Source organism: Petaurus breviceps, unplaced genomic scaffold (genome assembly GCF_028583685.1).
Source record: "Petaurus breviceps papuanus isolate PSGF00001 unplaced genomic scaffold, PetGlider_PUasm1.0 126, whole genome shotgun sequence".
Lineage (NCBI taxonomy): Eukaryota > Metazoa > Chordata > Mammalia > Diprotodontia > Petauridae > Petaurus > Petaurus breviceps.
Window position 1 is genome coordinate 40541281 of NW_027185655.1, and position 12018 is coordinate 40553298.

General features: G+C 38.8%; 2 protein-coding genes across 10 annotated transcripts in view; both read left to right on the forward strand.

Moving 5' to 3' along the window:
- Window positions 1-12018, forward strand: part of ALPK1 (alpha kinase 1) — a 152339-nt gene that overhangs the window by 119784 nt on the left and 20537 nt on the right. For 8 of the 9 annotated variants that reach the window (XM_069095308.1, XM_069095333.1, XM_069095302.1 and 5 more), the window contains 4 exons: window positions 209-407; window positions 3643-3702; window positions 6713-6799; window positions 10636-10712. In XM_069095308.1, the coding sequence (XP_068951409.1) occupies window positions 209-407; window positions 3643-3702; window positions 6713-6799; window positions 10636-10712 (423 nt within the window). The remainder of the gene's footprint in view (window positions 1-208; window positions 408-3642; window positions 3703-6712; window positions 6800-10635; window positions 10713-12018) is intronic. The other variant, XM_069095352.1, reaches the window with a different exon arrangement.
- The window catches only part of LARP7 (La ribonucleoprotein 7, transcriptional regulator), a 234375-nt gene that overhangs the window by 17385 nt on the left and 204972 nt on the right, over window positions 1-12018 (forward strand). The gene's annotated exons all lie outside the window — the stretch shown is intronic.

Consider the following 12018-nt stretch of genomic DNA (forward strand, 5'->3'; position numbering starts at 1 on the left):
GAAGGAAGGAAGGAAGGAAGGAAGGAAGGAAGGAAGGAAGGAAGGAAGGAAGGAAGAGAAGAAGAAGGAAGAAAGAAACAAAGATGAGGAAGAAAGGAAGAAAGAAAGATGAGGAAGAGAGATCCTGAGAGCATATCCCTCTCTGATGACTTTTCTAACCTTCTCTAATTCTTTCCAGCTAGTTGTATTCTCTGCATTTTCTTTCCAGACATACTTGAAAGCCTCTATCCTAGTCCAGGACTTCCCAACAGCAGCTGCTCTCGTGTTCTTGATGGATAGGTTCTTATATGGGCTTGATGCCTCTGGCAAACTCCTGCAGGTCGCCAAAAGTCTACACAAGTTGCATCCAACAATCCCAATTGCCCCACAGGTGGTCATCCGACAAGCCCGGATCTCAGTCAACACAGGTAAGGTCTCCCTCCTGCCAGGCTCACCTCTGATTCCTAAGGCACCACCCTGTCTTTAATTCCACTTCACTCAAAAGCCACTTGACTTTTGAGAAGGCATTTTGTCTGGTGAGGAAGATGGCACTTCTAAGATCACAGTGTGCCATCATTCAACCTCTGTCCCAGCCCCCACCCTCTCCTATGTCTGCCTCCATGCCCTTCCACCCACCCTTTGCCAGCACAAAAGCCCTGGCATAAAGGGTTTCAGAGCCAACAGCAGTAGAGAAAATTGTGAAAGGGTGTGGAAAATACTAATTGGAGCTTTTGTCTCCTAACAAATCTGTCCTGCTGCTTTCAAACAGGGGTATCTGAATTGCTATACTTCAGATCAAGAGACTTTAAAAAGCAAATTAGAATTCTAGCATTTTCTCTGAGTTCTCCCTGTCTCTTTTCTATACGGTCACTTGACTATGCAAACAATGGAGCTGACAGGTCCCCTGAAGTAACTGGATATTTTCACTACTTATGGGGTATACCTGAAGATGCTTTAAAGTCTGGGGGTGGGGTTCTCCCGTGTTACTTCTAAAACCAAACTAAAAATTATGCTGACCTATTTAGCTTGAGGTATGGGGTGGGAGGAGGGATGTCAATTATGTAATTGTTTTAATGGAAGCTTCTAAATACGGAATTACTTAAATTGCTTCTGATTGATTTTGAAGCGTGCTGAGTTATTTTCATTCCCAAGAACAGGAATATAAGGGTCACCTAAAAATGAACAAAAGGCAAACTGCCTTAATTGGAAGGAAAGAAAGCACCTACTATGTGCCAGGTACTGAGCTAAAGGCTTTAAAAATATGATCTTATTTGACCCTTTATGACAACCCTGGGAAGTAGTTGCGTTCCTCAACCAGAGGGGCCAGGGAAGATGGGATGGTGGTAACAATAGACTCTATGACTTTTTAGAGAACCATTTTCATTTGTATTTGAATTCTTGCAAGAGTAGCCTGGGCAGCCTAGTTATTGATGAGTAAGATCCAGGTCATTTTATTTTAATACTCACCTACAGTAGGCATTTGTTTCAATTGTGTTTGACTCTTTGTGACCCCCATTTGGAGTTTTCTTGGCAGAGATACTGGAGGGTTCACTATTTCCTCCCCCAGCTCATTTTACAGATGAAGAAACTGAGGCAAAGGGGTTAAGTGACTTGCCCAAGGTCACACAGTGACTGAGGCCAGATCTGAACTCAGGGCTTCCTGTGCTCTGTCCACTGTGCCACCAGTGCTTCAATAAATCAACATATATTAAACATTTACTCTGTACCAGGTACCATTTTAAGTAGGGGGATACAAAGTAAGGAAAAATACTGTGCCTACCCTCTGAAACCTCAATCACTCAAGTCTAATTCCATTGGAGAATAACAGAAAGCTCTTTCCTAGAATCCAGCTAATGCTTTCAGTGCATGAAGGGGGAGGGAGGAGTGGAGAAAGAATTTTTAAGCACCTACTGTGTGCCTGTGTATCAATAATGCAGTACTCACAATGCCTATAGTAACTATAAATATGCTGATATGGTTATTAATCACAAAATATAACAGGCTCTCTACATGGGGGACATAGCTAGAACATTTATTCAAATACCAGAAAACTGAGTCCCTATTATTATACCCATTTTACAAGTGAAAAAACTGAGAAGACAGAAGGTAAGTTATTTTCTCAGGAATAAGTATCAAAGGCAGAATTTGAACCCATCTTCTTGGATCTAGACCTAGCATTCTATCTACTACACTGGCTAGCTGTCCATAGTAATAAACCATATTTATAAAGTACTTCAAGCTTGATAAAGTGCTTTTCTGGTTAAAAAAAGACATCAACAACAAACCAATCCTGTGAGGTATAGAATAATTGACTCAGACTTGGAACTGAAAGGTATCTCAGAGACCATCTGGTTCAAACCCCACTTTACAGGTGAAGAAACTGAGGCCCACAGAAGTTCAATGACATGCCCAAGCATACAGAGAGGGAAAGCATCAGAGTAAAGGTTTGAATTCAGCTCTACTGATTGCATGCACTTTCTCCTGCATTGTAGATTCTATGTTGTGGGTAGAGTCTATACTACCCATTGTACAACTAAGGAAATTGAAAATCCCATAAGCTGTGTGGCTTGCCCCCAATTAGTAAGTTTTAGAGCCTGTACTTGAGTCTTTAGCTCCATCTTCCACGCCATAGGCATTCCTCCTCCTCAATCTCTAAATTCTTCCTTTCCTTCAAGGCTTAATTTGGGTGCCCATCTTCACCTTGAAATTTTGCCTTACTCTCTCCTCACCACCTTGCTAAATGGATCTCTGCCTCTTCTGATTTCTCATAGCACCTCACCTGGACTTCTCCTTTGCATTGACTACATGATGCCTTACATCATAATTTGGTGTTCTTTTTTTTCCCCTGCCAGGAGATTGTAAATTCCTTGAGAGGAGTTTCTATGTCAGTCTTGCCTTTTCCAAAGTGCCTTGTACAAAAACCATTAATAAATGTGTTGCATTGAATTCCCACTCCAAGTCCTGTGCTCTGTCCAGGACAGACAGCAATTTTGTCACTAAGAAAATCAAGTCTTGTTAAGTATCTTGAGAACCATGGAGAGAGATGATACCTGAACACAAGAATAACTAATCCTTACAACATTATATTTCTATCAAATTATAATGTCTTATTAAAGGAATTAGAGGAGAGGGCAGCTAAGTGGCACCATGGATAGAGTGCTGAGCCTAGAGTCAGGAAGACTCATCTTCCTGAGTTCAAATCAGGCCTCAGATACTTACTAGCTATGTGACCCTGAGCAAGTCACTTAACCCTGTCTGTCTCAGTTTCTCATCTGTAAAATGAGCTGGAGAAGGAAATGGCAAACCACTCCAGTATCTTTGCCAAGAAATCCCCAAATGGAGTCATGCCTGAGCAACAGCAACTCTTTAATATTCCAAATATTTCCAAGTATACCATTGTCACTTACCCTTAACTGACCCCCCCCCCCAAAAAAAAAACATTTCTCCACTTGGAAATGTATACCATTACCTGACTTCTCCGCTGCAAATGACATTAGACAACTTTTTCTCCAGTTTTTCATAGCATAAAAGTTTAGTCACTTAAAGGTGGAAAATGAGAATAATTCCAAAGGATGTATCAGTCTACTGTCAACACAATCTTGGAACCTGAACTACATTTTCTTTTCGATATGAATTGATTGGAATTTTGTTGTTTCTTTCCAGGAAAATTGTTGAAAGCTGAATACATTCTAAGCAGCCTTATAAGCAACAAGGGAGCAACAGGTATTTTAAATGTACATTCAAACTGTGGTTACCCCCAGTATGACACACTTCTAATTTAGAAGAAACAGAATAACTCTTACATGTTCTGCAAAGAATTAGAAATTAGCCACACTGAATTCCAATGTTCGCTTTAGCATTAATTCTTAGTATAGCACTAGCTAGAGTAATTCTCCTTTTTTCTTGGTTTTCCTTGCTTTGAAAATGGGGTATCCAGTGCTCCCCTATATATTACTCCATGGTCTAACTGAATAATATGTATAAACTGGACTGAAATTTCTGAAAGTGCTCAGAAACCATTTTTAAAAGAAAATTCAAATTGCTTTTTACATGCAACTGGGAAATAAGATATACAGGCACTGAGATATAGAAATCCATCTTGCCCTACTAGAAAGTTAGGGGATGAATGAGGGGAGGATATAAGAGAGAACAGATTGGGGGCAGGGGTATTCAGTAGGCTTGCTAATTTGGGGTGGGGTAGGGGAAAGACAGGGAGAAAAAAACTGTAAATCAAAATTTTGTGGAAATGAATGTTGAAAACTAAAAATAAATTAAAAAAACAAAAATGGAAATGATTTTTAAAAAAGGAAATTCAGAAGAAATTTAGCTAAAAAGAGCATTTTTAAGAGCAAGTGTGTAACCTTTGCATTTTAAAAAATTGTTCTTCCACTTAATTTAACTATTTAAGAATTTTAATTAAAATACATTTTTTGGAAAGCATTTCTCCTTTAAAAATCTAACCATATAGGGGCAGCCAGATGGCTCAGGGAGTAAGAGCACTGACTCCAGTGTTGGCATGACCTGAGGATCAAATCCGAGCTCAGACACTTAGCACCCACCCAGAAAGACCTGGCCGTGTAACCTTGAGCAAGTTACTTAACCCCAATTGCTTAGGGGCAGCCAGATGGCTCAGCGAGTAAGAGCACCGGCTCCAGTGTCGGGATGACCTGGGGATCAAATCTGGGCTCAGATACTTAGCACCACACACAGAAATAACTGGTCGTGTAACCTTAAGCAAGTTACTTAACCCCAATTGCTAAAAAAAAAAAAATCTAACCATATAACAATAGCTAGCATTTACATAGTGCCTTAAGGTTTGCAAAATATCGTATATGTTTTATCTCATTTGTTCCTCAAAACAACCCTGGGAACTAGGATCTATTGCTATCCTCATTTTGCAGACAAGGAAACTGAGGCTGGAAGAAGTTAAAGGACTTTCTGTGGTTCATACAGCTAGTAAGGTTCTGAGGCAGGATTTGAACTTTGGTCTTCATGATTCCAAGTACAGCATTCTCACCCAATTACCTTACATTCATATTAACTAGCTACCATGTTTTTTGCATATAGAACCTGCATGCAAAAAAAAATTGCTTTTTAATGGTTAGGGCTATAAGAAATCTTCACTGCCTGTGATTTTAGACCACTGATTCCTGATCTTGAAAGTCCATCCTGATCGATTTCAACATGGCAGCAGCTGCCATGCCTTTTATGTGGGAATTTTCAGAGGAAAAGGGAAACATGTCCTATCCCAGAGGGCTGCAGATACAGATGCAGTGGTTATGATGCTACTTGATTTTTCTTTGATTTGGGAAGCTGTAAGAGTGGAGAAGTTGCAGCAGAAACATTACTATGTAAGAAGGGATCAAAATCAAGATGTAAACAGACCAAGCTCAAGAAAAGGGTTAGATGAGTCACAAAGAGGTCAATGGCTGAAGCAAAAGCAGTATCAAAACCAGGAGCACCAAGGTACCAGAAGGAATTAATGCAGAACGAGGCATGGAATCCATGCTACCACAGTTTGGTACCTGGTAAGATAAAAAGATGGCAAATAAGGTGAAGAATTCTCTCGTTTTGCTGCACTGTTTTGTTGGATGTGTGCTTTACACCTGGTCTGGTGTAACTGACACCCTCTCTACCCCCTCCAATTCCTTCTGAAGTCCCTTTAACTGGACAGCTCCCTCTGGGTCAGTCCCAGCAGACTCTGGCAATAGCCAGGCTGTTTGCAGCATGGGAGTCTTTGACTGTAGCTTTAGCCCCTTTCCTGTCCCACCCCATATTGCCCTAACCCTTAGTAATGTTAAAATTTTCATGAAATTGAATGTAGAGCTCACTCTGGGAAAAGGTGGATGCCTCTGCCTTAGGTGACCTCCCAGATCATGCTTTATTGCTTTTCATCAAAGGCAAAGAGTTACAAAGAAATTCACAATTCACAAAATCACAAGAATTACAAAATAAAGAGTAGATACCATGTGGTTCTTAAAAATAAGTTTAAGATATTAAAAAAGAATAAATTTCATCAGGTGAGTTGTATGTTTTTAATAGCAGTTTGGTATGCCCAAAGGGCTATAAAACTGTGCATATTTGTTGACCCAGCAATATCACTACTAGGTCTGTATCCCAAAGAGATCAAAGAAAAAAGGAAAAGTAATTATATATACAAAAATATTTATAGCAGTTCATTTTGTGGTGATAAGATTTGGAATTGAAGAATGGCTGAACAAATTATGGTATATGATTGTGATGTAATACTATTATGCACTAAGAAATGATGAACAGGATGGTTTTGAAAAAACCTGGGAAGACCTATATGAACTGATGCAGAGTAAAGAGAGGAGAACATTATACACAGTAACAGCAATATTGTAATGATGAATAATTATGGAAAACTTACCTATTTTGATCAGTACAATGATTCAAGACAATTCTAAAGGACCCAGGATGATAAATGTTATCCACCTCTAGAGAAAGAGCTGATGAGCTCTAAGTGCAGATTGAAGCATCGTTTTTCACTTTCTTTCGTCTCTTCTTTTTTGTTGTTTGTTTTTTGAAACATGGCTAATATGGAAATATGGTTTGCTTATCTTCTCTATGAGTAAGGGAAAGAAAGGAGAGAGGATGATAATTTGGAACTCAAATTGTTTCTTTTAATTAATGTTTAAAACAAATGAATTAAATTTAAATAGCAATTCAGAGGGATACATGCTCCCCTTCATTTCTTCTCTTTTCTTTTCAGGCACATGGCAGTATAACAATGAAAGTGATAAAATCCTTGTCCAGTCAGTCTGTATACAAATCAGAGGTCAAATCCTGCAGAAACTTGGTGAGCCATGCATTACTCCCAGAAAATTTTACAAAGAATAACCTATTCATACAATATTATATTTTACTCATATTATAAATTATAATATTCAGTAACAAGGATAGGGTCTAGAGGATCCTTGGTTTCATCCTTAGAAAGAATTCCCAGAGGGAGGAATTCTCTCCATCAATGCAGATTGCAGGAATCTTTCCTAGAGCACTGAAAGGTCAAGAACACTTTATTATCATCAAGCCAGTATAGGTCAGAGGTAGGACCTTAACCCATGTCCTCCCAGCTCTGAATATACTTCTCTATCCATACCAAGCTGCCTCCCAGGCATAGTCATCACTATAGATATTTTCACATCAAGCAAAAATACTTGTGTGAGCAGAAGCAGTAATGGTATGTAGCAGTGCAAAGGACAGTTGGATTGAAGGTTCTATCACAACAGAAGAGAGGAGATTCAGACTGTGGGAAAAGCCAACCTTTTCTGGGAGTCATCTTACTATTGGCCTTGGGGAAGGGTTGCCCTAGGAGCAGATAAGATCTTGGAGATGAGATATGGGAAAGCTTTCCCCCCACCAATACATACTGGAACCCTCAGGCAAATCCCTTAATTTTTCTAGTTATGGTTCTGGAAATTATTAAACTGGCACTCTATTGGTTGGTAAGTCTTGAATTAAGTTTCCCCATCTGAAAAAAAAAATCATCTTCATCCCTTCCAAGGATGTTATGAAGATTAATAGGATAGCGTGCTAAGTTTTTATACATTTGATGATGTAAAGAAAAATGTACCTTAAGAAGGGAGCATTTTGCTTCTAATTTATTTTCCACTACCTGACATTTCACTGTCAGTGGGGCTTGCCTATGAAATGGTAACGGCTTTTTCTAAATCTGGCATATAACATCTGTCCCTCTCCTCCCTCAGAAGTGTCCTTATGGAACTTAGATGTGACTCTCTGGAAAGGACTATAGAACACTACAGTTACAGTTATTTCCAACAGTACTTAATCTGGATCCTTCCAGAAACATCCTCTTAAAAGCATATTTTAAAAAATTAATAGAACTCTAAGAAGCATACTTCAGCTGATCAATCAAGCATTTATTAAGGGCTCACTCTGTGCAAGGTGCTGTACTAGATACTAGGGATACAAAAACAAACATGAAAAAACAGTTCCTGCCCTCAAGGAGCTTACATTCTACTGGGAGAAACAACACTTGTGATTTTGAGTACAGACAAGATAATTTCCAGTGGGAAGTACTAGCAGCTGAGGGGAGTGTAATAAAAAAAAAACACTGACATACCCAGGATGGCTGCTAGCACAGGTTCTGAGATCTGCCTTACTAGGAAAGATAGCTGTTTAAGGGGTCAAGAATCATTTTTAATTACATTCACTCATTCAGGGGAAAAGTTAGTACCCTGAACTTCAGAGAGAATACAAGCAGAGAAACAAAGACCAACAGACAGGGCTCTGACTGTCTGAATCAAAGCAATATTGCTATATGCTTAACATACAACTCTGGATGGAGAGAGCCTTTACATCTGAGGAATTGGGGTGCTCTGAACTTAACTGCCACTCAGAATCTCAATCAGTAAATCACAAGATCCTTCTCATAAGCAAACACCCCCACCCCCAAGCAAAAGCTCACCTCTCAGAATATATACTCTTTCAGTTAATAGTCTCAGAGGCAGAAGGCATCACAACCTGTGTGACTCAGCACCTAATCAGAAATTAGCAAAAGGTGTGAAAGCCTCCCTACAAGCAAGTCTCCCTAACTAAATAAGTTTCCCTTAATGGACTCCATGTGAGACCTTTTAATGGGAAGGGAAGATCTTGCATCCCATTAACATTACAGGGAGCAAGGAGAATTCATTTATAAGAGATAACAACAATGATAATATCAGAGCATTTATATAACACTTTCAGTTTTTCACCATGCTTGATGGATATTATCTCCTTTCACCCTGCGAGACAGGTGCTATTATGATCCACATTAAGCAGATGACAAAATTAGGGCAGACAGGGATTAAATGAGTTTCCTTGGGTCACATAGCTATCAAGACAGAATTTGCACTCAGCTCTTCCACTGCACCACCTAGATGCATCTAGTGATTAAAGGAGGTCGTTCCTGAGCTGAGCTTCGAGGGAAGATAGAGATTCTCAGAAGTGGAGATGGAGTGTATTCCAGGCTTGATGGCAGGCAGCTTTTGCAGAGGTAAAAAGAGATAGAAGATGGAGGATTGTGTGTAAAAATCAAAATTGTAGGTGAAGAATATCAAGAAAACCAATCTTCCTGAATCATAGAATGTGTAAAGATACCTGGAGAGGCAGCAAGCCGGAACCAGGCTGGGAAAGGTTTTAAATATCATACAGATGGGTTTCTGTTTGAGAATACAGATAATAAGAAGTGTCTAGAGCTCACTGAGGAGAGGAGTAATACATAATAATATATATTATTATATTATATATAATATGTAATATGAGTAATGTATATTATAATATAAATATATAATATGAGTAATAAATAATAAAAAATAGAGGTCATACCTCTACATCAGAAACCTCACTTTCAGAAGCAATTTAAAAAGACAGGCATGAGGCAAAGAGACTAATAAGGAAGTTACTGCAACATTGAGGCTAGAGGGACCAAAGGCCTGAATTGGAGCAGTAATTATGTTAATGGAGAAAAGGGGATAGATGTCAGAGATGATGTTGAAATAAAATTTACAAGATTTGTCAACATTAGCAAGATTAACTACATGAAATGAGAAAAAGTAAATGTTAAGAATGACGAAGTGATTTCCCATGTAAGTGAATGAAAAGTATGATGGCACCCTCAACAGAAACAGGGAATTTGGAGAAAGCAAGAGTTTGGGGGGGCTGGGGGAGGGGAAGTAATGAGTTCTCTTGTGGATATGTTGAGTTTGAGATACCTGTGGGACATTACTATTCCAAAAATTGTTATTTTTAAAAGAGTGATATGTATAAAATAATAATTGCAAGTTAATCTAAGAGACAGTATGACATAGTAACTAGAGACCCAGCCTCTGAGTCAGGAATACTTAGGTTCAAGTTTTACCTCTGATATATACTGCCTGTGTAACACTGGGCAAATCATCAAATTTCTCAGTGCCCCATGCAGCTAAGATTATATGTTGTAAAGCAAATGCAGTCTTCATTGGGAATTAGGAAGACTCATCTTCCTGAGTTCAAATTAGGCCTCAGACACTTCCTAGTTGTGTGATCCCGGGCAAGTCATCTAACCCTGTTTGCCTCAGTTTCCTCATCGGTCAAATGAGCTGGAGAAGCAAATGGTAAGCCACTTCGGTATCTTTGCCAAGGAAGCCTCAAATTGAGTCATGAAAGTCAGACATGACTGAAAAAGACAGAACAGCAACAAAGGAGTTTAAGTGACTTAAGCAATATCATTCTGGTAAACAATATAGCCTAGAGTTAAGCTCACATGCTTGGATTACAAATCCAGGGCTCTTGCTTACTCTTGCCCATTTTCCTATAAGTCTGAAAAAGGACAAGTATAAACCAAATGTCAAAAACAGATCGTTAGCACCGGCCCCAGAGTTGGGATGACCTGGGATCGAATCCGGGCTCTGATACTTAGCACCACACCCAGAAATAACTGGACGTGTAATCTTGAGCAAGTTACTTAACCCCGATTGCTTAAAAATTAAAAAAAAAAAACAAACCACAGATTGTTAAACAAAATTAACCTGCAAATGCAACCCAGCTCTATACCAACAAAATGAATATTCTTTTTCTTGTTTTAAAAGGATGTTCGAAGACATTGTACATCAAGAAAGCCCAGATGGTTCTAACTATTAATCTGCTTTATTTCAGGAATGTGGTATGAAGCTGCAGAACTAATTTGGGCTTCCATCATAGGGTATTTGGAACTTCCTCAGCCAGATAAAAAGGTGAATTAATTATTTTCTCTCTGCCCCACCTTAGTGCCTCTCTGTCTCTTTTGTCTCTTTTCCTCCCTCCTTCTCTCTCTCTCTCTCTCTCTCTCTCTCTCTCTCTCTCTCTCTCTCTCTCTCTCTCTCTCTCTCTCTCTCTCTCTCTCCCCTTAAAAGTGATTAAAGCATAAATTTTATTTGCCTAGATCAATGTAATTTTATTTTTTCCTCTGCACGTGAGCAAAATAAAGAGGCATGTTTTGGGGCCTGGTTCTACCTTCATTCATTGTTGAATCTTGGGCAAACTGTATTTCTAAAGCTACCTACTTATATTTTATTTGTTTACTTGGAATTTTTATCCTACCCACTTCCAGAAGAATTTAAGGCACCTGATTCGGATATATGTAAAGTTATTATTCTACTATCTAGTTTTCTAAAATATCCCAAGATTGTGATTCCCACTCTTTTCCTTTATGACCTCTTTTTAAATATCAAAACATTTCACAAACCTTCCCAAATAGTATGCTTTATTAATATGCAATAATTTAGAAAATACATAATGATGTAGAGATACTAGGAATCCAATATTTTTATGATTTGAATTTTATAAATCTTAACATAAAAAAGGTCTTGGGGCAGCTAGGTGGCGCAGTGAGTAGAGCACCTGCCCTGGAGTCAGGAGGCCCTGAGTTCAAATCCGACCTCAGACACTTAACACTTACTAGCTGTGTGACCTTGGGCAAGTCACTTAACCCTAATTTTGCCCTGCCTTCCCCACTCCAAAAAAAAAAAAAGACAAAAAAAGGGAAAAGGTCTTAATCCAAAAGGTCAGGGGAGGAAATTCTATTAGATCCAAACAAAGTATAATATAAAATTGTTGCCCTTTAACCCATTATTCACTATACATATTTTATTGGAACTGAATGAACTCCTTACATTAACTCCACAGAGCCAGATTGCCCCCTCCACTCAAGGTTTTTGTGGTCTCAGCTTTGGGAACCACTATGCTAAGACCAACTGATATGGCTAAAATATTCATGAAGTTTCTTTAAAAAGGCAGTCTTTTATTTCTGAATAATGTTCTCATCCTATGGAATTACATTGGGATGTAAACACTAATTAAACCTTTGGGAGACTGAGTAAAATGTTTGTAGCACTTTAAGGTTAATAATGCATTTTACATAAATTATCTCATGTAGTTATCTCAATAATCCTTTGAGGTAGATGCTATCATTGTCCCCATTTTACAGATGAGGAAACTGAGATAGAAGGAAGTTAAATGACTGGCACAGGGTCATACACCCAGGAAGCATCTGAGGTCAGA